The following is a 27703-nucleotide window of genomic DNA, read 5'->3' on the forward strand; positions in this document are numbered from 1 at the left end:
TCCTAGAAACTTCAATTTTTTTTTAAGATTAATTTTATTTTGGGGGCAGGGAGCGTGCTACAGAGCTCGTGTGTGGAGGTCAGGACAGCTTGCTGGAATCGATTCACCTTATACCATGTGGGTTCCAGCGACCGAGCTCAGGTTGGCGGCGAGCGCCTTTTATCCGCTGAGTCATCTCGCCAGCGCGCTCTTTTTAAACTTACTTCTTGAGACAGGGTCTCTCTGTATGCAACCGGGCTAGGAACTCGCTGCAGGCTGCCTCGACTTCTGAAGAGCTAGGAGGATAAGCCTGCGCCAGAAAGCCCGGTTTCTCTACATCTTTGACAATACAAATTTTCCTCAAGGACTTAAACCCAGGAGAAGCCATGCCACCCAGTGCTGATTCCGGTAACTTCCCGGAGAAAAGACAATTTTTCGCGAGACTTGGTGGGTTGGTCGCAGGTCCGCGGCTTGGCAGCAGCTATCGCGAGATTTGATAGGTGGAGGAGGAGCCATCTCAGGCAGCCGCCTCACAGCGATGGCGGCCGAGCAGGGCCGGCGGCAGTGGCGGCTGCGGCTACAGCTGGAGACGGCAGTGGAGGCGCCAGTGGTGGGTGGCGGGGGCCTGTGACCAGGAGGTGCCCCCGGGCCCAGGCACCATGAGCCAAGGCCCTCCTCCAGTGGAGAGCAGCGAACCTGAAGCAAAGGTCCTCCACACCAAGCGGCTTTACCGGTGAGAGGGCCGGGATGTGTGTGTGCAGCCGCGGCGGGGAAGCGGGGCCGGCGAGGGGCGGGGCCTGCGGCGGGCGGGCCCGACGAGGGCGGGGGTGCAGCAGGGGAGCGGGCGAGCGGGCGAGCGGGCGGGCGGGCGTGCCTGCCTGGAGGAGCTGAGAAGAATTGGGTGGGTGGGAGGTTTGAAGCATGTGCAGAAACCCTTGCCTCGTTGAGCCTCCCGTGCCGTGACGCCAGGCTTTGCGGAACTGGAGAGATCCGGTGGGAATTGGAGGCTAGAAGGGTTGGGTAGGTGAGAATGGGGGTCACAGGTAGAATAAACCCGAAAGGGACTAGTGCTCAGAACCCTGCTGAGCACCAGTGATTGACTGGAAACAGCCACTGACGGAAGTCCACAAAAACAGGATCATGTCCTTGATTTGCCCCTCTCGCCCTGTGACCTTGGGCCTCAGTTTCTTCTTCCTTAAAAGGAAGGATCTGTGGCTGGAGTGATGGTTCAGCCCTGACTGCTCTTCCAGAGGTTCCTGGTTCAATTCCCAGCACCCACATGGCAGCTCATTAACTCTAACTCTATGGGATCTGACACTTGCACAGACATATATGCAGCAAAACACCGGTGCACGAAAATTAAAAATAAATCTTTTTTTTTCTGTTCTTTTTTTTTTTTTTTTCGGAGCTGGGGACTGAACCCAGGGCCTTGCACTTGCTAGGCAAGCGCTCTACCACGGAGCCAAATCCCCAACCCAAAATAAATCTTTTAAAAAAGAAATATAAGTTATTTTTTAAAAGGTTTGATTTGAATACACAGAGATCTGTTAGAGCTTACATTTGGGGACTCAGAGTGTAAATAAAGACTAGAAAAGGCTAGTTCTGTTGGCTAGGAAGGAGGACTTTGGGTCCATCGTTTCCGGCACCCAGTGACTCAGTTCTTCCTTACAATCTTACGTCCACAGTCGCTTATGTAGGTAGACTGTAGATCCCAGAGCTGAGTCACAGTAAGATGAAGAGTGGAGACCAAGCTGAGTTTTCTGCCTTCTAGTAGGAAGTGGAGCTTGGGACTTCCCCTTTACCTCAGGCCCTGCTGAATGGAGGTGCTTGCACTGCTCAGGCTTGTGAAAAAGGAAGAGCTGCGTGATTCCTGTTCCCTGCCTCTTCTGACTTTGTAAGCGAGAAGGCGAGAGGGAGTGCAGGCTCTTTGGGCAATAGGAAGGTGATGCCCTACCTAGCCTTCCACCCAGGGGCCCCAAGCAGTCCCCAGGCTGAGGAGTTCTCTGGAGATGGCTTGTGTAACTAGCAATGCTGCTAAGTGCTGAGCTGCCTGTCAGACACAGCGTGGGCAGTGTCTGCGATGTTCCTTACTTGTCTCCAGCCTGGGGGATGGCTCTGGACAATCTTCTGATTGTGTCAGGCCAGCTTTCTCAAACTTTTCTTTCACAAGACTGACAGGTTGAGCCAGTGTGTTTGCAGTATGTGGCGTGTGTGTGTGTGTGTGTGTATATGTGTGTGTGTATGTGTGTGTGTATGTGTGTGTATGCATACGAGTTATCTGTGGTTGTGTTAATTTTGAGGAGGGTAATTGAGACAGCCGGTTGAGGCAGCTGGTTTTGTTATGTTTTGTGTGTGTGTGTGTGTGTGTGTGTGTGTGTGTGTGTGTGTGTCACTGGTGATGACATTTTGACTTGTGATAAATGTGTTGACTGTGGAGCTGTCACTAAGCTCCAGAAAATTGGAAAACTCCCAAAGCTAGCTGTCTACAAATAGAGTATTTTGATTTCTTTTAAGGCTATCCAAAGAAAAAGAAGGAAGGGTTGCTGAAGAATCTATAAACACCAATTATTTTATTAAATTGATTAATTCTGTACTTGTTTTTAAAAATATTTGTACAACATTGATTGAGTCAAAACAAATTTTTGTGGTTTTTCAAAGGGAGATTATAGTTTTGTTTGTTTGTTGAGCCCTGGCCATCCTGGAGCGCTCTGTATTCCAGGCTGAGCTTGAACTCAGAGATAAGCCTGCTTCTGCTTCCTGAGTGCTGAGATAAAAGGCGTGTGCCCTGTGGAGATTATAGTGTTTTTTTTTTCCTTTTCTTTTCTTTTAAAGATTTATTTATTTATTATATATATAAGTACACTGTAGCTGTCTTCAGATACACCAGAAGAGGGCATCGGATCTCTTTACAGATGGTTGTGAGCCACCATGTGGTTGCTGGGAATTGAACTCATGACCTCTGGAAGAGCAGTCGGGTGCTCTTAACCGCTGAGCCATCTCTCCAGCCCCCTCCTTTTCTTTTCTTAAAGACTTATTTTGTTTACATGAGTACACTGTAGCTGTCTTCAGACAACCAGAAGAGGGCATCAAATCCCATTACACATGGTTGTGAACCACCATGTTGGTGCTGGGAATTGCACTCAGGACCTCTGGAAGAGCAGTCGGTGCTCTTAACCGTTAAGCCATCTCTCCAGCCTGAGGTTATAGTTTCTTGAGGAAGCTTGTGGTCTGTTAGAGAATGAGGGAGAAAGTGCTAAGTACTGCCAGATTTAAGCATTTCTCTTTGGAGCATTTTAGAGTACAGGCATTAACCTCTTTTTAAAAATTGAGAATGTAAGAAAATTTCTGGAGTCTGTTCATAAAAATATAAACGCTCGGACTGGGAGTGTAGTTTAGTGGAGGCTCTGGGTTCAGTCTTCCAGCAGCATCAACAAAAAATAAAATACCTATACTCTTGTTAAATCTTTCTGTGGCGCTGAAGCCCCTTGGGACTCAGAATTCATAAACAGACAATCACTTGAACTTGAACTCAGAGTCTGAAGACAGTAAGATCCTGTCCCCGACAAATAAACTCACCCTGTCCAAGGCACCAAGCTGCTGCCTCTGGCTTTGTGGTCCAACTTGGCAGGAAGGGCTTGGCTCTCACCTCTAGGTGGCCTGAAAGGTGACTGACTCTCAGAATACTGAGTTATCAAGCTTGTCTATGAGAAGGCTTTGATTTCCAGCCCTTGTTCAGCTGGGTGCTGTCAGGCATTTGGTCCTGTGTGGGGTAGCTTTTAGTGGTGTACTGCTAGGTCATATAGAGTCCAAGCCTGCTGTGGGCCACTTTTTCTGGCCTAAGGCACATCTCGGTTTGTTCCAGCACCATCAGTCTGTGCTTGGATTGCCTTTGTGTCCACAGCAGAGCTTAATTTGCCTGCTTTCATAGCTACTAACTGCCATTTTCTTGTGTTTACCCTTCTAGAGAAAAGCCTACTTTGGGGACTTCTTGGGCATCTATTGTATAGTTTCTGTGGCTGTCTTTGCTGTGGTGTCTGACTTGCCTCTTAGCTTCTGGAATCAAACACCTCAGATATAGTAAAAAGAAGGGAAGTGAATGCTTATTGAACAATTTACCAAGCACTGTCATGAGTGTTATATTTTTAACAAAGTGTATAATTGTCATATTTCCATTTTATAAAAAGGCGAACTGAGACATAAAGAAGTATATGCAGCACCACAGAGCTGGTTATGGAGGAGAAATTAGAACCCACGAAGTCTGGTCCCAAGCCTACATACGATCTTTATGGGTGTTGTTCTTGTTGCTGCTGTTGTTGGGTGTTTAGATTTTTTTTTTTTGTTTTGTTTTGGTTTTGGTTTTTGGTTTTTTGAGAACAGGGGGTTCTCTATGTAGCCTTGGTTTTCCTAGAACTTGCTCTGTAGACCAGGCTGCCTTTGGGACTCAGAGATCCACATGCCTCTGCCTCCAGAGTGCTAAGATTAAAGGTGTGCACCACCAACCACCTGTTTTTGTTTGTTTAGGGTCTCACTATGTGTTTGGGTTTTGTTTTTTTTTTTCTTTTTTTTCAGAGCTGGGGACCGAACCCAGGGCCTTGCACTTGCTAGGCAATCACTATGTGTTTTTGGCTGCCCTGGAACTTATATGACATAGCCCTGATATAGTTCCCCCACCTCCTGCATGCTGGGATTGAAGGTGTGTATCACTGTGCCTGACCAAGCCTACAGTCTTTGATGTGTGTGGTCTCGCTATATAACCAGGTCTGGCCCAAAACTTGCTGTGTAGCTGAGGCTGTTCTGGGATTAAAAGAGTACAAAAGTAGTGCTAGGATCCCATGTGCCCCATGTGCCCACTCATTCTGAAGCACTTTTTTGATTTTTTTTTTTTTTAATTTTTTTTTTTTTCCGGAGCTGGGGACCGAACCCAGGGCCTTGCGCTTCCTAGGCAAGCGCTCTACCACTGAGCTAAATCCTCCAACCCACTTTTTTGATTTTTAAGACAGTGTTTCCTCTGTGTAGCCCTGGATGTCTTGGAACTCACTCTGTAGACTAGGCTGGCCTCAAACTCAAATTCACCTACCTTTGCCTCCTGAGTGACTGTCATTAAAGGTGTATGCGACCAAACCTGGCTGTTGAAGTGCTTTAAAAAAAAAAGTTCTGTCCACATATTTTGTATGCACATATGTGTGTGGGCATATTTGTGCCATTAAGTGCCGGAGCTTGTGTGGTGGTTAGAGGACAACTTCTGGGAGTCAATTTTTTCCTTCTACTGTGTAGGTCTCAGAGATAGAATTGAGGTTATCCTACTTCATCCAAATGCCTTAAACCTTACCTGAGCCATCATGCCATGCCACCTGCTCTCTCTTTGAGACAGTCTCCTGTGCCCCTCTAACTCATGAATGTTGGGACTATACATGGTCACTCAGTTTGTTTGTTTGTTTATTTGTATATATGCACACTCTTGCCATATTTCACATTAAATTTATATATCACTCAGGACAGAATTAGAACTAGAAAAACATTTATCCTTATGGGTTTTTTTTTTTCTTGGAAATAGCTAGGTTTATTATTAATGTACCTTCAATAGACATAAGAACCAACAGCCTCCTGCCCCAACAAGGAAATTGAGAAAACATTAACAAAAAGAGCATATGCTGGATAGGCTAGAGAGTCAGAATCCTGTGACACCAGCCCTGCCAGCCCTGGCATTCCTGCTTTGGGACCCAGAAGAGAGTATGAGACTCTCCAAGGCCTCCAAAGCTTCAGGGAGTCCAGGGTCATTTTGGGAGGAGTCCTCGGAGTTCTGCTTTCTGGAATTCGATATACGTTCTCCTGGCTCCAGTTCAGATTTGCGGGCCTCTGACAACTGCTTGAGCTCTATCTCACACCTTCCATATAGGAACCAAGTCCTAATGTCCCCTTTTGTCATTATAAGTGAGTCAGACCAGGCCTCCAGAGTCTCCTCATTAGGGTCGGGGTCTGTGTGGAAGTGCTGTATTAGCTCCAGGAACAGCTCAAGGGTGAACACAGAGTTGCTGTCCCTGGAAGACAGACTGGGACTTGTCTCCATCTCAGTCTCCTCTCTGATGGCTACAGCTCACTTGAGTCCCCTTCTTCAGTTTCCATCCTTATATTTCATAAGTTATGTGCACTCGGTCTTTCCTTACCCCTTTACATTTAGCTTTTCTTCTCTTTATACTGTACCAATGGGTACATTTGTTTACATGTACACACACCCACATTCATAGATATACATGAGATTTCGAATATGAGAGAGAAATGTGGGTTTTTCAAGAGCTCCAATTCTTTGGTATAATGAATAAAGTATCAATAAACATATACATATATGCATGTATATATTTATGTGTGTGACTGTGTCTCTGAATGGAGAGATAAAAGAGTACATATTTTTGTTCTAGAGGATCTGAATTCCAGAGTTTGCATCATTAAAACCCATAACTCACAATTACCTCTAACTCTAACTCCAGAGACTTTGTCACCCTCTTCTGGACTCGGGTCTGTGTGTGTGTCACACACACACACATACACACACTGGGCATGACACTCACCTGGAGTCATGGACAACTTGTGGGAGTTAGTTTTCTCTTTTCACCATGTGGGACTCCAGTCAGACTCAGGTTATTAGGCTTGACAGCAAGTATTGCCAGCCCATCCATGGTGCCTGATTTGTTAAGGTTTAATGCATGTGTGTGTGTGTGTGTGTGTGTGTGTGTGTGTGTGTGTGTACACATGTGTGTACACATGTGTGTGTACACATGTGTGTGTACACATGTGTGTATGTATATACACATACACATATGGGGCTTGCACATATGTGAGTTATAGTTGTTCACAGTCATGTTTACTTTATGTGCATGCTTGGGATTCAAACTCAGAGCCTCGTATTTGCACAGTAATTGTTCTTACCCAGTGAGCCATCTTCCCAGCCTGAGAATGCCTTTCTTTTATGTCAGAGATAATAAACTCTTATATAAGAATCCACTCCACCATTCTGTGTTGAATGTTTACTGAATGCTAAAGCTGTAAATAGATGATTACATTTAAATCTTCTAAAACTATTCTAAGTACCTGCATTATGGGACTCCTTTTTATTAATATGGTGACCCTTTAAGAAGCTAGGTAATGGGCCAGGGTTAGAACCCTAGATTTTCTGTGTCTGGCAGACTGTACCTTTTGTATTATGAAAGTTTTCCACCTTAATACTGTTGACATCATGAGTAGGATAATTTTCTTAAACTGGGCCTTGCTACATTGCTCAGGCTGTTTTAGAAGTCGTCATTGTAAGTAATCCTGCTGCTTCATGAAGTCCTAGGATTACAGGTATATATCACCTTGACCCCCCAGAGGGTAGTTTTTTATTTTGGTAAGCCCTTCTGTGTATAAGAAAAGTTTTAGCAGAATCTACTGCATGCTAATAGCACCTCCCTCAGGTGGGAGGACAGATAGTGTCTTCATTTTTGCCACATCCCTTGAGACTACCTCTTCATTTCCCTAATCCTCAGTCTGTCCATTTCCCCCTCTTTCCAAACCCTTCTCTCTCCTCCCCATCAGCGTTCCTTTAGAGTCTGTGTTCTGGCACCCAAAGTGAGCTGTGCATATGACTCAGACTCTTTGTTTCCCTGCAGGGCTGTGGTGGAGGCTGTGCATCGGCTAGACCTCATCCTTTGCAACAAAACTGCTTATCAGGAAGTGTTTAAACCAGAGAACGTTAGCCTGAGGAACAAGTAAGCTGGAGACTTGAACTACACAGTCTAACTATTTCCTGCCTAACTCTACAAGTAGCTTTGCTGGATATAAATTAATATACACTACCTTTAACCTCCTGACCTGGTGGTACACTAGCGAACCATGAACTCTCTGGCTTCCCTGAGAGAACAGATGAGAATCCTTCATTCCATCTGCAGCTTGTAACCCACTAGATTGGTGCCACAAAAATGGCATTTGAGTTGAAGTGGGTTGGCCATATGAAGGGAAAAAAGGAAATAAAACCGAGAAGAGAATATGTGGAGAATGAAGAATGTTAAAATTCTTATTATTTCCTATGGAGACTCCTCTTGCCTTTGTAGGCAGTAGCTCCAAGTCATTGACACTGATGTCTCTTGGGAGCCAGGGATCTGGTGGTGTTGGTAATAGCCCATGCCTTGCCCTTGGCTCTTGTGTGTTTTTTGTCAAGGGATGACAGTGCCTCATGCTCCCTTATCCCTTATCCCAGGCTGCGTGAGCTCTGTGTGAAGCTTATGTTCTTGCACCCAGTAGACTATGGGAGGAAGGCTGAGGAACTGCTGTGGAGAAAGGTATACTATGAAGTCATCCAACTCATCAAGACTAACAAAAAGGTAAGGGGACCCTGGGATGTGGGTGAAACTTGTTTAAAGAGGTGAAGTTGAAGAAGTAGAGAGCTAGAAAAGTGGGTGCAGTACATGCTTGGAGGTACAGGAGGGGAAACGGAGTCACACAATTGAAATTGGAGAAAGAAGGGAGCTTGTTACATAAGAGGTCCAGCTCTAAGGCTGCGGGGTAACTTGTGTGTGGAGAGAGATGTGCTTGAGATTCTAGAGCCCAGAAGGGAAGAGAGATTTCCTCAGATGAACAGGTTGCAGCAGAGGGAGTGGCACTCCGCTTATTTCTTTACTTTCTGTAGCACATCCACAGTCGGAGCACCTTGGAATGTGCCTACAGGACTCACCTGGTCGCCGGCATTGGCTTCTACCAGCATCTCCTTCTCTATATCCAATCCCACTACCAGCTGGAACTACAGTGCTGCATTGACTGGACTCATGTCACTGATCCCCTCATAGGTGAGGGAAACTTTGAGGAGGAGGTTCTTGTCCTTCACTGACTTCAATGTTTGAATAACTAGTAACCAGCCAGGCAAATGAGACACCTTCAGAGGCTCTGTAAAATTACACTTCTCCAAATAGGCTTTAGTTATTTACAGTGAAGATCATAAGGAATAGAGGCCCAGGACTGTGAACTGATGTGGAGGCAGAAGGAGGGATCAGGGTCTGGTGTAGATCCAGCTCTGGAAGGTGCTGTTAACATTTCCTTTCTTCTCCCAGCTGAGTTCTGCCAGCCCCGTAGCTTTTAACTTTGGGGATTGTTACAGTATTTGTTTGAAGTTTTGAATCTTTAGAAGTGTTGGCAAATGGGGTTGGGGATTTAGCTCAGTGGTAGAGTGCTTGCCTAGCAAGCGCAAGGCCCTGGGTTCGGTCCCCCGGCTCAAAAAAAAAGAACCAAAAAAAAAAAAAAAAATGTTGGCGAAAATTGTTGACAGTCTTTTCTGAAGTGCAGCCGCTGAGATCCTAGCAGCCATGCTTTACTTTATTTGTAGTTCATGGTTCTCTCTCCCTTTTTTTTTTTTTTTTTAAGATTTATTTATTATTATATGAGTACACTGTCACTGTCTTCAGACACACCAGAAGAGGGCATCAGATCTCATTACAGATGGTTGTGAGCCACCATGTGGTTGCTGGGAATTGAACTCAGGACCTCTGGAAGAGAGCAGTTGGTGCTCTTAACCACTGAGCCATCTCTCCAGCCCCGGTTCTCTCTCCCTTTAGCTCAGCCACCCCTTTAGAGGCCCTTCCTCCATCTCTCCTTGCTCTCTGCCCTCTTCCCTCCTTCAGAGACTTGGCCCAGCTTTCACTAAGAGGTAGACTTTTACCTACTACCTAACAATATTCTTGTCGAAGCACAGCACCTGTGCTTTGTTTTTCTTAAAAAATATTTAAAAACAAAGGAGGAGCTGAGTAAAATGCTTACCGTAGAAGCACAGGGACCTGAATTTAGATCCCCACCACCAGTGTGAAAACGTGTGAAAACCCATGCGGAGGTTGCCGGTTTGTAATCACAGCTCTAGGAAGGTGGAGACAGGAAGATCCCTGGGTTAGTTGTTCAGGCAGTCAGCTGACTTGGTAAGCTTCAGGTTCAGTTCCTCAAAAGAAGGTGGAGAGGCCTAGTGAGTTAAGACATTTGCTGCCAAACCTGCTAACCTGAGCTCAACCCTGGGATCCACATGATAAAAGGAAAGAATTCCCGGAGGTTGTCCTCTTGTTTCCACATGTGTAGCATGCCATGCCTCCACTCACATACATATGCACACACAAAATATCTAAATAATGACAATAGTAAGGAAAGGCAGAGAACAGTTGAGGAAGTGGACTCAGTGTCCACTCCTGCCCCATACATACCGTTCACGCACGTGCGCACGCATGTGTGCACACATGACTGTGTAAGGCCCTAGGTTAAAGCCCTGATACACAAAACAAGCACAGGATTAATGTTCAGATAGTGTGTATATGCTTAGCTAGAAAGCCAGAGTGTCCACAGCCTCATAATTTGCTTGAGATGGTCAGGTCCCAGAACACTCCCCTTTTTCTCTTTGGAGTTTTCTGCATTCAGCCACGTAGAAAGTCCATAGAAACAGCAGAAAAAGGTTTTCAGAGTGGGGCTTTGCAGGGACCTGCATAGTTACAGGGCTTGAGGGTCTGCTTTCCAGAGCCAGACTGCTCTTCAAATCATTTTTTGTCTTGTTTTGAGTCAGGGTCTCACTATCTCTGACTGTCTTGAAGCTCACTCTGTGGACCAAGCTAATGTCAAACTCAGAGAGATCCTCTGCCTCTGCCTTTCAAGTGCTAGGATTAAAGCGTGTACTACTCTGCCTAGCTTTGTGTCAGAGTACCCCAAGTGAAGAAACCCTTAATCTACCAAGTCTCTTTGAATCTTTTTGTTAATTTGTTTTCAGACAGGATTTCTCTGTGTAGCCCTGGCTGTCTGGAACTTGCTTTGTAGATCAGGCTGGCAGTGAGCACACTGAGATCCACCCGACTCTGCCCCAAATCCTGGGATTAAAGGTGTATACCACCATTGCCCTCCTGCCTCTGAATCTTAAATCAAACAGTGTACCTTTACATGGGTAGCTTTGATGTAGTTTCTCCCTCACCTTTCCTGTCACCAGAGCCTAGTCTCTTCTTTGTGTTAGACATCCTCCTATGTTGACCTTTCAGATGACCTTCCTCTTGGGCACTGCCTACTTTTGAGGATCCTCTTTCCTTTGTGCCTCTGTGTACCTATCTGCTTTCTAAATAAGTTTCTGCTAAGTTCTGTAAGACAGTTCCGAGGCTGGTCCAGCGTCTTCTCCTCTTTTCCTCTTTTAAGTGACATTTCTAACTAGGTGTGGGGGGTGGAGGAATGAGCTCATAAATTAATATCTATCTCTCTGCCCCCATTCCTCCTTCAGGATGTAAGAAGCCAGTATCTGCTTCAGGAAAGGAGATGGATTGGGCACAGATGGCATGCCACCGATGTCTGGTGTACCTGGGGGATCTGTGTAAGAACTTTACCTTTCATTTCTTCTGTTTTGGGCTATGGGAAAAGTCCAGACTGCTGCAGTTGATGGTAACATCTTTTACATAGTGAACAGCTGAGGAAACAGTTGGTAACAGTGTTCTGTCTGTACTGCCTGCCAGTCAGTTCTCTATGGAGAGCTAGGAATGGAGAAATAACTGATATTTGAAGTGGTCATTATGATCACTGTTTCAGTAGGTCAGGAAAACTGTAACTTGGGTCCTTCTCCTCATTGGAGGCTTTCTATTATCTCTCTGGACTCTGAGTTGAGCCAGAACTTGAGTATCAAGAAGCTCAGAAAGCACTTACTTCATGGTGCATGTTACTGAGACTGGGGAGGTACTCTCTTGCTTTATATCCCCGAGTTTCAGTCTTTGTAGATGTCCATTCCTTATTGGGCTGGAGTTTTGGACTCGCTGGAAACATTACATTTCACTGACCTGCTATACTCCTGGTCTATTCACAGCCACTAGTGTACACAGAGTCCACTGTTTTACATCTTCCTGTTAAACTAACTAGTTACATTCCAGAACCAAATACCAGAGATCTTTGCAAGCAAGTATATTACATTTTGAACCTATCAACAAGGAAGAGAGTCAAGCACAGACTTGGACTATGTCAAAGATCCTATAGCCTGGGTCTCTGCTTTTCAGGCTCCTTATAGGTTTTGGGGTGGACTCTGACGTGGGAGAGGGCTTTTTAAAACACAGAATCAGTGCATTCCTCTTCCTTTCTCTCACATACAGCACGCTATCAGAATGAACTGGCTGGTGTGGACACTGAGCTGCTAGCTGAGAGATTCTACTATCAAGCCTTGTCAGTCGCGCCCCAGATTGGTAAGTGTCCTTTCGCTGTACTAACCAGAGCGTCTTGGAGAGGTAGGTTCTGTTGGTCAGACAGGCCTTGTGCTCATTTCTCCAGGTCCTTGATTTTCATGCTCTCATATCTCTTGGGTATATAGTCCCTTGGTTATATAGTACGACACCCAGAGGATGGAGGAAAGGGAAGGGAAAGGGACACGTCTTAAACAGAGAAGGGGAAAATGGTTCCCTTATCTGTGAGTTCTGTAGAAAGAAGAAATCATGCATCAGCTTGCCCCACAGAAGGTGTAGTGAGACAAGGATTAAATTCTCTGCAGGGGCTGGGGCTATAGCTTAGTTGGTAGAGTGCTTGCCAAGCATGCATGAAGGTCTTGGGAGGGATCTCTAGCACTGCTGAAGCCAAGCCGAGTAGTGTAGGACATTTAAAATCCCAGTGCTTGGGCTGGAGAGATGGCTCAGCGGTTAAGAGCACTGACTGCTGCTATTCCAGAGGTCCTGAGTTCAATTCCCAGCAACCACATGGTGGCTCACAACCATCTGTAATGGGGTCTAATGCCTTCTTCTGGTGTGTCTGAGGTCAGCTACAGTGTACTCATATAAATAAAATAAATAAATAAATCTTAAATTAAAAAAAAAAATCCCAGTGCTTGAGAGGTAGAATTTAGAAGACCACAAGTTTAAGATCTTTCTTGACTATATACTAAATTTGAGACCAGCCTGAGCTGTGAGATCCTATTTCTATATATTTTAGATACCATTATAGACAGAAATGGGGATTCACATGTAGGGTGTAGTTAGGAACTCAGACAATAAACAGACTAAGCTAGAAGAAAGGAGGGGGCTCCATTAAAGAGCTGCAGTGTAACTGAAAGGGTGCAGCCCAGCGTTCAGGTAAGTCCTAGAAACCAAAATGGAATGATAAGAAGAAAGGCTGGTGACCCCTTGCAGGACTGAGACTGGTGCTGGCCATCCGATGTTCCAGCTCTGCCCACTGGCCCAGAGTTTACTGCTAGATCTCTGTTGCTTAGTGTTTGTGACTAAAGATTTTGGACTTAAATATGCGAATTCTTTTTCTCTCCAGGAATGCCCTTCAACCAGCTGGGCACTCTTGCAGGCAGCAAGTATTACAGTGTGGAAGCCATGTACTGTTACTTGCGCTGGTAAGTGTTTGCCCGCTTCTCCCCAAACCCTGCAGTCCTGCAGCCTCCCTGCTTTCTCACCTCCCCATTTCTATTTCTCCATCTTTCGCCAGCTTCTGGCTATGATAGAGATATGCTAGACTGAGGGTCTCTTCATTCGAGAGAACCCTGACACAGCCCTCAAGAGTTTTACAGAGACACTGGATTTATAGGCCCTTGAGATGTTAAGATAACGACACTTTTATGGTAAATGCGAGGTTATTCTCTTGTTGTTTCCATGTTGGTTGGTTTGTGAAATAGGTTGCTGTGTACCTGTGGCTAGCCTAGATTTCACTGTGTAGCCAAAGCTGACCTCAAACTTGGCAGTGGTCCTCCTCCCTCTATCTCCCGAATGCTGGGTTATAATTATATCTACCGTGGTAGCCAGGCCTGCTGCTTTCTGTAGAAGGAAATTTGCTTTGTTTTGTTTTCTAATCATTTAAATTTGTTTTTTGTTTAATTTTCCTTATTTTATGTGTATGAATGTTTTACCTATATATGTCTTTACCTTTCAAGGATACCTAGTGCCCAAGGAGACAGAGGGGGGCATCAGATCCCTGAGACTGGAGTTACATACAGATGGTTATGAGCTACCTTATAAGTGCTGGGAATAGGAAGATCAGGAGTTTAAGACCAGCCCTAGCTACAAGAAACCTTGTCTCCAGAAAACACTACTGAGACAAATATGTCACACAGTGTCAAAGTCATTGTTTTTGCACATTGGTTTTCATTGAGGATTCAGCACAGCACTACCATGTGCCAGCTGTGTAACCTTGGATAGTTTGTTCTCTCGGACTCTGGGGTTTTTTTTGTTTGTTTGTTTTGTTTTTTTGTTTGTTTATTTTTTATCTTTATATGTAGATAGTGTTAGGGTACATTGTGTGCTTGACCCAGGTTAAGTGTTGAAGCATTAACAAATACTGCAGGTAAATATGCTTGGGTGCAGGAAATGCTTATGCAGTGCTACCCACTGCAAATTAAGATCATTTATTTCAAGAATGGTAAGTTAAGCTTGTAACAGTAGGATTGATTGTCCTCTTTTTACACTGGGAGGAGAGTATGGATGACACCACTCATACTTGACTAAATCTGAGTCTGTGTGTGTCTGTCTGTCTGTCTATGTCCATCTGTCTGTCCCTGTCTCTCTCCTCAGGAAAGATGACTGAGTTTGTATAAAGAAATTGAAACACCTTTATTTACTGGTAATAGTTTCTTAAAGCCCCAACAGGTGACCTTTCCCATTTCCTCCTATTCCCCTGTCCAGATGCAGTAGCTTACCCCTGTTTCTCCTTCAGCATCCAGTCGGAAGTGTCCTTTGAGGGAGCCTATGGGAACCTCAAGAGACTCTATGACAAGGCAGCAAAAATGTACCACCAGTTGAAGAAGTCTGAGACCAGGAAGCTCTCCCCTAGCAAAAAGCGGTGAGCAGGGCCTGCAGGGAGGAGGGCTCTCTGCAGTGGCTGTGGTGGGACCATAGAGGCTCCAGAGATGCTCATCAGGTACCCTGATTCCTCTCATTTCAGATGCAAAGACATTAAGAGGTTGTTGGTGAACTTCATGTACCTACAAAGCCTGTTACAGCCCAAAAGTAGGTGAGTGGAAGCCAGTGTGGATGGGCATGGTACCAGGCAAGTCCTAACCTTGACTCTCCTAGCCACAGTCAAGGAAGCAGCATTTGCTGAACTGTGCTTTCTGTAGGAAAGGCTCACCAGTTGGTTCTCTTTGGCACCCCTCACTATTGTGTCTGGGCTGGTCCTGGCTGACACAAAGTAGGTGCTTACTAGATGTTAGAAGAGTGACCAAGTGACTGAATGGATACCCATATTCTTTCCTTTGCGTTCTAAGGGCCTTGCTCATACTAGGCAACAGCAATTTTGTCTTCTGTTGATATCAGCTCCCAGCCTCTAATCCCCAAAGTCTCTACTGCAGAGTCTTACTATGTCCCTTGGTAGTCTGAAACTTGCTATGTAGCTATGTGGATCAGGCTAGCCTTGAACTCACAGAAATCTGCCTGCCTTTGCCTCACAAGTTCTAGGATTAAAGGCGTGTGCCAGCATATACAACTGAGTGATGCATTGACTATTTGATCGATTGATTGATTGATGGATTGATGGATTGATGTGCTAGAGGTTGAGCTCATGGCCTATGCATGCTTGGCAGACACTATCCTTGACTACATTCACAGTTCTTTACCAGCCTCACCCCGTCACTGACCTCCCTTCTTCCTCCTGCCTTCCCATAGCTCTGTGGACTCAGAACTGACCTCACTTTGCCAGTCAGTCCTAGAGGATTTCAACCTCTGCCTCTTCTACCTGCCCTCCTCACCCAGCCTTGGTCTGACGAACGAGGATGAGGAGGAGTGTGAGAGTGGATATGCTTTCCTGCCCGACCTGCTCATCTTTCAGATGGCCATCATCTGCCTTATGGGTGTGCACAGTTTAAAAAGAGCAGGTATTCCTACTCTGTCCCTTTGCTCCCCACTATCCTGTTTGCAGTGTAGTTACAAGACTTCCTGCCACAAGTAATCCCTTCCTTGCCTTTGTAACCACCTGGCATGTAGAGTCAGGACCAGGGAAGCCTATTGACTCTCCAAGAAGGCACAGGCAGCTGTGGGTTCTTATCACTCCCCGAAACCCCCTCCACAGTCAGGCATAGTCTTCAGGGTCCAGGCCTTACTACTGGAGCGCTTTGGCAGTCTAGAACCCTTTCTGGCAGAGGCAGTAGGAGAGGCAGTGCTGGTGACCCAAGCCCAAGGTTCTTGTGTTACCAGGAACAGTCCCAAGCCCAAGAGAGAAACTAGGATAAGAGGATACACCTACATGAAAGGTGTGGGGTTAGCTGGGACATTTCTACTTTTCATGACGGTGGATACTAGTCCAGAGACTTGAGAAACCTTGTTTGTCATAGAACCAGCTTTGAAGAGCAGTTGGGTCATTAGATGACTTGACAGCAGGTAGGACAGGTTGGAACTGATGATGCTTACTCCTGCTCTCCTGGTTTCAGGATCCAAGCAGTATAGTGCAGCCATTGCTTTCACCCTGGCCCTCTTCTCCCACCTTATTAATCATGTCAACATACGACTGCAGGCAGAGCTGGAAGAGGGCGAGAACCCTGTCTCAGCTTTTCAGAGTGATGGCACAGGTTCGAGGCTGGGGGAGGTTATGACTGGACCGTTTACCTGGGACTTGGGGGAAGGAAGCAGAAGGGAAAGTCACACCCAGTGGGAGGTGGTGTGGGAGGGCATGTGCCAATTACATTTCTTTCTGTCCCTCTCCCCTGACATTCTTCTTCACACAGATGAACCAGAGTCAAAAGAAGCACTAGAAAAAGAGGAGCCAGAGCCAGAGCCTCCCACTGTGGTGCCCCAAGCCGATGAGGGTAGAAAGAGTCGTAAGCACTCCCGACTCTCTTGTCTTCGTCGCCGCCGCCGCCACCACCCTCCTAAGGCTGGTGATGACAGTGACCTGAGTGAGGGTTTTGAGTCAGACTCTAGCCATGACTCTGCCCAGGCCAGTGATGGATCAGACAGTGGCTCTGACAAGAGCCTGGAAGGCAGGGGCACTGCTTTTGATGCAGAAACAGACTCAGAGATGAACAGCCAGGAGTCCCGGTCAGACCTGGAAGATATAGAGGATGAAGAGGGGACACGGTCTCCAGCCCAGGAGCCCCCTCAGACCAGATCAGAGGTTCCAGATTCCCTCAATGGCCCCTTGGGCCCTAGTGAGGCAAGCATTGCCAGCAATTTACAAGCCATGTCCACCCAGATGTTCCAGACCAAGCGCTGCTTCCGACTGGCTCCCACTTTCAGCAACCTGCTCCTGCAGCCCACCGCAGAACCTAACAGTGTGGCCAGTCATAGGCCTTGTGTCAACGGGGATATGGAGAAACCTTTAGAACCAGGTACCTGGGTCTGTCTCTGTCTCCTGCTTGAGAGCATGAGAGACCACCTTCTCTCAGAATGACCTCACCCTTGGTGTTTTGCTGTCACTCAGGGGTCCTTGTCCTATGCATGAATTCATCTCCAGCCTCCAGTACATTTGGTGTCTTGCTGCTTTCCACTGCAGACTGCTCTGTGTCTTTACTTGCTTCTCTCATGTTGGCAGTTGAACTTCCTTCCCTCATGGCGTCCAGCTCCCTTCAAGGCTCCCAGAAGCTGGACATAGTACTGTTCCTGTCACAGTAGTACATTTGAGTGAGACTCAAATGTCATCACGCTGTAACCTAGTCTATGTTGAGCACTAGGCTAGATTGTTTTGGAGTGTTATCTTGTCTTTTGCTACTACTGGGGAAGCCAGCCTAGAAACTCATGCATGCTGGCCAAGTGCTGCTACACCACTGAGCTGCTCCCCAGTGGCTAGCATGTTGTCTTCCCTTCAGTTTAGCAATCTGTAGTGGAAGAGCTGCCATCCTCGTTCTAAATGCTGTCTTTAACCTCAGACCGTGTACAGGACAGACAAACACACACCGTCTGAAACATGTAGAAGCACATAACTCCTTGCCATAGTAAGCCCACACTTTTTTATTTGTTTGTGTGGTGGTTTTGTCTTTGAGACAAAGTCTTTCTATGTAGTCCTGACGGTCCTAGAACTCGCTCTGTAAACCAGGCCTCAAGCTCAAACTCAGAGATCCACCTGCCTCTGCCTCCCATGTGCTGGGATTAAAGGCTGTACCTTTAATCCACCCTGCTTGGACACATAAGTCTTTAAAAAGAACAATGACTACATGTGGGATTTGCTTGAGGCCAGTGAGGTGAGATCTTCTTGTGGATGACCTGTGCCATCTGTTCCATTGCAGCCTCCACCCTTTCTATCCGCTGAGACCTACTGACTACTTCTTAAGACGAGATTGAACTTTAGGAGAGCTACTAATCCATCTTCTGTTTGTGTTCCCAGCGTTTAGTGTCTGACATGGGGGGTAGAACTTGTGAGATTTAAGAAATTTCAGGTGGAGGCAGGTATCATGCCACATGCCTTTAATCCCGGCATGAAGCTTAAAAGTAATGGGGCCTGGAGTAATGGGGCATGGATTTGACCATGAGTGATATCAGAGTGCAGACCCTAGGCTGGCTGTAATGGGTGGGTAACGTCCCCTGAAAATGTTGGAGCCTGTTGCCAAATGCTATTACCCCATTTTCTCTCCTTTACCCAACCCAGCCTCTGAGGATGGCTCTGAGTCAGAGGGGAGCGAGTCCAGCAGCCGTTCTTGTCGCAACGAGCGCAGCCTTCAGGAGAAGCTGCAGGCCCTGATGGCTGAGGGCCTCCTTCCTGCTGTGAAGGTCTTCCTGGACTGGCTTCGAACCAACCCTGACCTCATCATTGTGTGTGCGCAGGTGTTTATCCCATCTTCTAATCTTCAGGTCTTAAAAGGTTGGAACAGCGATGAGATAGAAAGGGGCCTCTGCAGCTGCGTGGTGACCTGCCAAGACCTGATTGGCCCGGCAGCAGTAGGCATGATCTTTCCCTCAAAGAGTCTACTGCCAAGGGACAGAGAGGGAATTGCTCCCTCTACTCTGTTCTCTCAAAGCCGACCTCATAACTGGCATTCTGGGTGATACTGGGGACCAGGCTCAGTACACAGAGGAAAGAGAGACAGCAAAAAGAAAGCAGAGGCAGCAACAGAGATGGGAACTTGGAGCACATTTGAGGCTTTCCAGCAAGGATTGAGGCTTAGGAGATCAACTGTTAGGAGCCAGTGTTGTCTTGGCTGCCATAGGGGCTGGGTGGGACCTGCACTCACTTTGGGATCAGAGGCTTAGCCTTGAGCTTCTTGTTGCAGCCTTGTGCTCAGTGTCACAGTCTAGCTTTGTACAAGGTCCTCTTCTCTTCCTGTGAATTTCCATTAGCTAGGAGAAGCCAGCCCCTGGCTTTCACTTTTACAGTTTAGAAAACTGCTCCTAGGGCCCTACTGTCTTTTCTGACCAGGTCCCATTTTCCCAGTCATCCATGAACTCTTTCTGTTGCTAATCTGCCTATCAAGTCCCTTTAGGCCTCATAACACAAGGCCTCGGGTGTGATACCTGTCCTCTTGCTGCTGTCTGCATTGTCTGTATCTGGAGGACTCTTCCTTTTTCTCCCCAGAGCTCTCAAAGTTTGTGGAACCGCCTGTCTGTGTTGCTGAATCTGTTGCCAGCATCTGGTGAGCTCCAGGATTCTGGTGAGTGGGGCCCCTAAGACTATTCTTCCTCCTTGGCCCCATCAAACCTAGTGGGGCCCAGTCCTATAACTTAGCTTTGGGGATAAGGAGCACCTCCCTATCACATAGCAGTCAGCGTATGATCCAGACCTTTCCGGTTTCCACACCACTGCTCTTAGTGAGCTGGTGGTGTGTGTGAGGAGGTGCACTCCCTGGGGAAGGAATGGAATGGGTAAGAACAAAGAGGAATCTGGAAGCCCGGGTTGTCACAGTCATCTCCATGCTGCTTGCAGGCATTGAGGACTAACATCCAGAGTTCATCCTCAGTTCATCCCCTTTACCAGCTTCCAAGTGGAAAACTCCTGCTGTTCTGCCTCCTGAGACTAGCCGAGAGCCTGCCGTTCTCTGGAGCCCTTCTCTTCTTTCCGTCAAGGGTCTTCCTGAGCTGACTGTCCTTGTTCTCCCTCCCTACTTTCTCCTCCAGTTTTCCAGCTTTGGTGTCAGTCCTTCCCCCTTCTAACCATCTGTCCTAGGCTAAGTGCTGTCTCAGCCTGGTAAATCCCTATAGGAGGTTTGTATAGGAGGGGTGGTCATTCCCTAGGGCACTGCTCTGATATTCTCCTTCTGCCTAGGCCTGGCTCTGTGTTCTGAAGTCCAAGGTCTCCTTGAAGGCTGCGAGCTGCCTGACCTCCCTGCTAGCCTGTTGCTCCCAGAGGACATGGCACTGCGTAACCTACCTCCTCTCCGGGCTGCTCATAGACGCTTTAACTTCGATGCAGATCGGCCCCTGCTCAGTGCTTTAGAGGAGGTAAGGGACTTGCTTCATGCCACAAGGGCCAGGATTTTGTCACACAGGGTAGCAAGGCAGGGATCCTCAAGGCTACAAGTTTATCTTTTCTATTCTCCTACTGAGGGCGGAGCAAGTTAATTAGGACTTGGAATCTTCAGTCTCTCAGCCAGCCCAGAGTTGAGCATCAGTCTGACTAGCAGAGCCAGAAAGCACATACTTTGGTCAGCAGCTTTTTCCCTTGAGTCTCACCACATAGGCCATCTGGGGGCAGCAAAGGGAAGTCCGGCCAAGCAGGCAGGCTGCTGAGCTTTTTTGGCCCTCCTCCTGGCTGCTTTCTCCACAGCCAGAGATTTCTGGCTGTGCTTGGTTTTATATTTTAGGGTTCTGGGTCAGATTCATATCTGGCAGGGAAGAGGCAGGGTCTTACTGACCAGAAAAATTAAGAAGTGTGGTCCTAGCAGGTTTCTCTTGTTTTACACTTGAGAAGCTAAGAGCCTGAGGAGAGATGGTGTTAGTATCCAGGTCTCCTCACGCAGTGCCTTTTCTGTCTTATTTGTTCGGTCTTCTTTTTGTAGCACTGGGTGTCAAACCCATGGCCCCATAGCTGCTGGGCAAGGGAGTGAGCCACACTCAGCACTCCTAGGAGTCTCTGCGCCCTGCTAGCCTCTTCCTTTTCTAGTTAGTGGTTAGGGGTCTGCACCCTTCCTCACGCTATAGACCGTGTGCCTTTCCGAGGAGCTCTTCTGCTGGGAGGTGAACAGAGTGGCAGGAGAGAGAGAGCAAAGGCTGTTGAAGGGGCTGCCAAGAGCCCACTCAGATTGGCTGAGTCTCCGTTCTCCCCACAGTCGGTGGTGCGCATCTGCTATATCCGCAGCTTCGGGCATTTTGTTGCTCGCTTACAAGGCAGCATCCTGCAGTTCAATCCAGAGGTTGGCATCTTCGTCAGCATTGCTCAGTCTGAGCAGGAGAGCCTGCTGCAGCAGGCTCAGGCACAGTTCCGTATGGTAAGTCAGCCTTCCCTTCCCTGGAAATTCTTTCCATTGGGCTCAGCTGCACTGGTGACTCTCATTCAAAGAACTAGGGAGCCAGTTTGTAAACCCAGCAAGGCCTAAGAACTGTGGCTCCTGACCTCTCCTCAGTAAATCTTGAGGCCATCTCTGTCACCACTGAGTCTGTGAAATAGACAGGTCACTGAACCTTGCTTGGCTAGCTTCCTATCATGTACAAGTGCAGGAGTACATAGAGTTAGCTCTGGGTAGGGGAGAGGATGGGATGATGGTGCCTGTCAGGAACCTTGCAGGCTGTCCCGGGGGAGGGACGATCAGCGGGTGTTTTCATGCTTTTCTTTCACCAGAGGTTAAGACTGGGGAATGGAACAGAGTGTGGGGCTTAAACATGGAGGAACTTTCAGTCATGGTCTCATCCAAACAGCAGGCAGTGTTCTGGGCTGCTCAGCACAAGCACTGAGAGTTCTCTGTCATGCTGGTCAATATTTTTGACACTGGGCTTAGGTAGTAAATGTGGCAATCTTTGACTTATCTGTCTGTGCTTGTGTGCGGCCCTGCATGGCTGTCCTTGCTGAGCCAGTTAGCACTAGTTCCTTTGTAGTTGGTGTGTGGCATGGGAGTCACGGCCCTCATGAGTCAGCCAGCCTTGGGGCTCTTCCTCCCAAGCCCATCCTCCCCAGTGCTTGTATCTTCTCCTAACCGTGAGCCAGCAGCTTCCAGATCTCTGAGGCCCATTGCTGTGAACATCCTGACAGGCATGTCGGGAGGACATCTTCCCCAGAAGCTCCCTTCCTTCCTTGCCTTATGAACAAGCACATTTTGTTAAAAACAAAGCTTTTGTATTAAGCCTTTTATTGATATCCCGAACAGGAAGACATGAGAATGGAACTACTAAAATAGTGATGGGGAAGTTACACAGCTTCAAAATAAAACTCTAGAATTTTTGCAGGCATTTTATCCAACAGCTCTCAAAGAGGTAGGGACAGGGATAGTCAGTAGTACCCTCTCATGTGGAACTGGATGCCGCAGGCCACACTACTACTTGCCCTGCCTATTGTTCTGTTTTGCAAGTGCCCTGCCTTTCACCCACAGCCTCCCTGTGCCCATGTCCTCATTTTATGTCTGAGAAAACAAAAAGGTCCAAGGCACCAAGTCAGGTTGGGTCCAGAGCTCTGATGTCATGGGGAAACCCATAGTTCTTTGATTCGTCTCAGTTTTAGGTTTTTTTGTTTTGTTTTTAAGCCATGTTAGGATTGCAGTCATATGCGCCCATGCCTGGCACCGAACCTGACCACTCATCCTGACTGTTCCATATCGTTTGGGGACTTAATTTCTGTGTAGTCCCTATGCTCACCAGGAGCTGTTGTCCCACTGCTACTGTCTGCTAGACCTAGGAACTCTCTTGCAGGCCCTTCTGGGAAAGGTTTTCTCTCTGAGGCCAGCACACCACACCCACACCATCTGAGCTTCTGGGCTAATGGTGTCCTAGCCTTCAGTTAACAGGGCTCTTCCATCCTGCATTCAGGTGGATTCTACACACTTGCTCTGATTCCCGAGGGTAATCACACAGGGACTTTGATTCCCTTTCTGGATCTTCAGTGACAATTTAGCATAAAAAATCAGGTTCATAGGCTCAATTTCTGCAGTGAAAAAGGGGACTATGTCCACTTTGCATTCCCCATTTCTGTCTCCTGGCTACCCTGTAAGGAGACATCAACTTTGCTATTCTGTTCCTTCCTTCCTTCCTCAATCAATGTCCCCTAAAGGGGCATGGTTGGCTTTTGAGGCAGGGCAGTTCTTAACTGGGCAGGAGTCTGCAGGGTAGGAGTGGGCCTTGCATAACGCTGGGATTATCATCAAACCAAGCCACTGGGACTGTAGAGTTGTCCGGTTTGGTCTCATTAAAATGGCGTCTGAAGAACTACTCGGCTCCCCTAAGAGCCTTCAGTGGTGCCAGTTACCTCACAGGACAGAGTGTGTGAAGGGCTTAGAACTTTATTTTGAAACTGAAAGAATTCCAGATAAGGTGAGGATGGACATTGGGCGTTTAGGAAAGCTATTATGGCTGTGCTTAGAGAGCAGGGATGTATTGGGGAGAGAGGCGTCAGGTAGAGCATTCGGAAAGGGTTGTTCTTAGGCTAAGCCTTCCTTCTGGGGGAAGGGAAGGATGTTAGTGGTCAGAGGGTTCACTTGATAAGGCTGACCTACTGATAACTTACATGCTGAGAGAGGGGAGACAAAAGCTCTCTGAGTATTCTGACTTTGACATTGGTGGTTCACTTAGCAAGCAAAGAAAGGCTAGGAGAAGGAAGGAGTGGATGGGGCTACTGGGCAGGCAGGTGCGTGTGTGGCCGGTATGGGCAGGTCTGCACATGGGAAACACTGGCAGGGCAGGAACAGCCCAGGGTGCATGTGCTTAGTATCTCCTGACAGGGACTGGCTAGGATGAACAGAGGGCAAGGTCTACATCACAACAGGAGTGTCTTTTTTTTTTTTTTTTTTTTTTTTGGTTCTTTTTTTCGGAGCTGGGGACTGAACCCAGGGCCTTGCGCTTCCTAGGCAAGCGCTCTACCACTGAGCTAAATCCCCAGCCCCAACTGTGGTTTTCTTGTAGGCAGAGGAGGAAGCTCGGCGGAACAGGCTCATGAGAGACATGGCTCAGCTACGATTACAGGTGGGCAGTGTGCACAGCCTCCTGTCCTTGGTCTGGTTTTTGCTTAAGTCCATTCTCAGATACTGTCCGTTGTGTCTCCAGTCCACCCCTCAGAGCCCTTTCCTCACCTCCAGACTGTTTTCCCTTGTGCTCAGCATTCTGCTCTCCTTATCTCTTTACCCCAAGCTTTGTGTTCACCCACTTTCCCCACAGTCACTGTTGACAAGACTCCTGTCTGCATAGCAGTAGGAGGAGCTCTGTAAGAGCTACCATGGCACTGGCTGCCTGGTGTCTTCTCAGCACAGACCACTGGGCTCTATGCAAACTTCAACCACTCGGCCTTTTCTTCCCAGCTCGAGGTCTCCCAACTGGAAGGGAGCCTGCAGCAGCCCAAAGCCCAGTCAGCCATGTCTCCCTACCTCATCCCTGACACCCAGGCCCTCTGCTACCACCTCCCTGTCATCCGTCAGCTCGCCACCAGCGGCCGCTTCATCATCATCATTCCAAGGACAGGTGAGCTTACAGGGAGGTTGGGTACAGAGAGCGCATATAGAAACCAAATAAGGGATTGAGAAACCCTTATCCGCTGTCCAGCACATATGTGCTTTTGGCCAAGTCCTGCCCCTGTGGACTGCAGGCTCAGCATAGGCATCTGTGTAAACGCTGCTGCAGAAGACATGGGAAATAGATGAGAAATATAAGTGGGAAGTTCCTGGGAAGTTGCTAACCACATTGCTGGTTGGTAACACTTTCAAAGAGTTTATGGAACCTGTGGGCATCACCATCCTGCATACATCTACTGTACTGTGTAATTTCCTGCAGAGTGGTCTGTGGTCTGAACTTACTGTCTTGTCCTTACCTACTCCCACTCTGCCCACCAGTGATTGATGGTCTGGATTTGCTGAAGAAAGAACAGCCAGGGGCCCGGGACGGGATCCGGTACCTGGAGGCAGAGTTTAAAAAGGGAAACAGGTGAGAGTCTAGGTGTGGCTGGGACCTTGTGCAGCCTGCGTCCACCGTCTGCCTGTGCTTGGGAGCTCTGCTCCCTGCCAGTGAGAGCCATGGCTCATCCCTGCTCACCTGACTCACACGCCACTTTGGAAGGTCTCAGCTGCATGAGGCAAGATCAGAACAGCTGAGGGCCCTAGGGAATCTGAGTTTCTGAGGCAGACTCTGCCCAGCACCTGCTGGGAGAAAGTAACAGTTGGGCCCAGCTCCTGGCCGGGCTCCTTTGAAGGAGCTGTCATTCTTCAAGCAGAGACCAAGGATCCGGCTTCCTAAGGAGGGAAAAGCAGGAGCTCAGCCTAGGCCCCACCCTTCTTAGCCTTGGGACTGAGGGAGCAAGAAAAGAGAGCTCTCCTCCACCCTGCCTCTGGCCTACCTGGCCAGGAACCTACACAAGGCCTGCTTGTTTGGAGGTCACCTCCAGGAGCTACAGTTTGAAAGCATCTGCTTCTGCTGCTTTCTGACTCCTCCCCTGGGAAAAATCAGAAACTTGATGTTATCAGTAGAGAAAGCCAACCCAGCGTCCAGGAAGCCACTTTAAAATGGCTCCAAACAGCCTGATGGGAGGGACACAGCTGCCCTGTCTCCCTGAGCTGACCTGCCCTGCTCAGCTATAATGGCCTGCTTTGTGTGAGGTGCCCTCCCCATCCCCTGTCCCACCTTGTAATCTCCTTTGCAGATACATTCGCTGCCAGAAGGAGGTGGGAAAGAGCTTTGAGCGGCATAAGCTGAAGCGGCAGGATGCAGATGCCTGGTAATGTCAGCCCTCTCCACCTAGAACCTGTCAGGAGCTGACCCTGTTAGCCCCACTGTGAACTCCCCTACTCTTGCAGTGGGATAGGTCAGCGTAGACTGCAAGCACCCTCTCATGAGTCCAAAGTTGCTTTAGCTCAGAGCCCTTCTCTCCCTTGAGCAGAGATGCGCAGGCTCGCAACCTTGCCTACACCCTCTAGCACATAAACCAAGGCCAGCTTCTGTGACCCACCGCCACCAGCTGCCTGTTTTCTCTTCCAGTCTCTAGCTTGCCCTGTCTCCTGGAGAGTCTTAGGTTCCAATTATGGAAAACCTGATCTTGTTACCTTTACCCCACACCCCCAGGACTCTCTATAAGATCCTGGACAGCTGCAGACAGCTAACCCTAGCCCAGGGGGCAGGGGAGGAGGACCCAAGTGGCATGGTGACCATTATCACAGGCCTTCATTTGGACAACCCCAGTGCACTCTCTGGGCCCATGCAGGTGAGTCCCAGGTGAGGTGGGGAGCATGGACATCTTCAGACCCTCAGGACAAGCTGTCTCTTTTCTGCCATTCTTTCCCAGCCCAGTATGTCAGGTTAGTTCCTCCCTCATAGCTCTTCTCTGTCATTCTACAGGCTGCCCTACAAGCTGCTGCCCATGCCAGTGTGGACGTCAAGAATGTTCTAGACTTCTACAGGCAGTGGAAGGAGATTGGTTGAGACTGTCCCCTAGGCCCTGCTGTGGGGCTGACTCCAGATTTCTCCTGTTCTCCCTGGCGACCAGGACTACCACCTGTAGTCACCCCACCACATGCAGACTCACTCGGGCAAACAGGAAGGAAGGCCGGCTGCACTGAGGCTGCAGGGAGGGCCCAGGAGCCAATGGGGAGGATGGGGGCCCTGTTGCCAAGGAGAGATCAGGAAAGTGAGGGAAGTGCTTGGAGTAGGAGTGGCAGTGGATCCTGGCCAGCCTTCCACCTTAGCCCCTGCAGTCCCCAGGGGCAGGGGCAGGGGCAGGCATGGGTGTCTGCATTTCATTGGAGCAGTCCTGGACTTCTGAGAGGAAAGGATGACAGGAGGGTGGTGTCCTCACCCAACATACAGAGTGGGTGGAGCTGGGAGCTTGGACCCTAGCTCTCAGGGAAGAGTTGGGAGATACTGAGTGTCTGCATGGTTCTCTGCAGACCCCACCCATCCTCAAGGACCCCCTCTTCCTTGTCTCCCATGAGGAACAGGGCAGCTCTGGAGCCAGCTGTGGGGGCTCTTAGGGAAGCAGGGCCTGCACTCTCGGAGGCCCTACTTCCTCTCTGCTGCTGCCCGTCTTCCAGGCCCACTTAGGGTGTGGGCGGGCAGGCTGGCGGGCTGTGTGCCAGCAGCCATCCCTTCCTCATCAGCTCAGTCATTGTGCTCTGTACTCTTGGCTGCTGTGCTGGGATAAGGGGTGCCAATGAGGGAGCGAAGGCCAAGGCCACCCCTCTCACCATCCAGGGAGGGCTGGAGGAAGGGTGGCAGAGAGGCAAGATCCCTGGAAGCTGCTTACTCAGGGCCCTCATCCATCCTGACTACCCTCCTTTTGCCTGTCCCCAGGACTAGAGCCCTGGTAGGCTGAGCACAGGCTGGCTCTTGGAGTGTCAGGTGACACAGGCGCAGAGATCATGAATAGCACCATGAGAGAGCTGTAGGGGAGGCTCTGGCCAGGGTGACCCCGCCTCTACCCCTCAGGCTGGAAGCAGAGCATAGCTGGGGCTGGGTTCTTCTCTGCCTCCCCTCCTCTCCCCAACTGGCCTAGCCACTTTGGCTGTGCTCAGAGAAGCTGGCTTCCTGCCTTCCACTAAGAAAGAAGGTCTGGGAAAGCCAGGGGACAGTTGGGGTCACCACATTCCCACTTCTGGCAGACTTGAGATTCAAGCATCACTTAATAAAGACCCCCCTTCCCAAGTCCACTCTGTCTGCTGTGTCTTGTGTACAGGAGCTTTGCTAGGGGTGGATTCGATGTGATGGGTAAGTGCTACGCTATTAGGGAACTAATGCACTTGCAC

The 27703-nt window shown here is 48.4% G+C and overlaps 1 protein-coding gene across 3 annotated transcripts; it reads left to right on the forward strand.

The window, feature by feature from the left end:
- Nucleotides 1-493: 493 nt before the first annotated feature.
- Smg5 (SMG5 nonsense mediated mRNA decay factor) lies at nt 494-27607 on the forward strand. Of its 3 annotated transcripts, none has more exons than NM_001427645.1 (22): nt 494-712; nt 7623-7721; nt 8210-8333; nt 8639-8795; nt 11237-11326; nt 12090-12179; nt 13246-13324; nt 14638-14763; nt 14866-14934; nt 15585-15793; nt 16346-16483; nt 16640-17242; nt 18496-18671; nt 19420-19495; nt 20107-20282; nt 21110-21268; nt 23886-23945; nt 24278-24437; nt 24806-24896; nt 25609-25683; nt 26028-26166; nt 26301-27607. In NM_001427645.1, the coding sequence occupies exons 1-22, from the start codon at nt 639-641 to the stop codon at nt 26382-26384; spliced, it is 3054 nt and encodes a 1017-aa protein (NP_001414574.1). In that variant the 5' UTR covers nt 494-638; the 3' UTR covers nt 26385-27607. The 3 variants fall into 3 exon arrangements, with proteins under 3 accessions (NP_001414574.1, XP_038959682.1, XP_038959679.1); XM_039103751.2 differs by lacking the exon at nt 494-712 and adding an exon at nt 1590-1873; XM_039103754.2 differs by lacking the exons at nt 494-712; nt 21110-21268; nt 23886-23945; ... (3 more) ...; nt 26028-26166; nt 26301-27607 and adding an exon at nt 1574-1873 and having other exon boundaries at nt 19768-20189.
- Nucleotides 27608-27703: the final 96 nt, after the last annotated feature.

Source organism: Rattus norvegicus, chromosome 2, assembly GCF_036323735.1.
Source record: "Rattus norvegicus strain BN/NHsdMcwi chromosome 2, GRCr8, whole genome shotgun sequence".
NCBI classification, from domain to species: domain Eukaryota; kingdom Metazoa; phylum Chordata; class Mammalia; order Rodentia; family Muridae; genus Rattus; species Rattus norvegicus.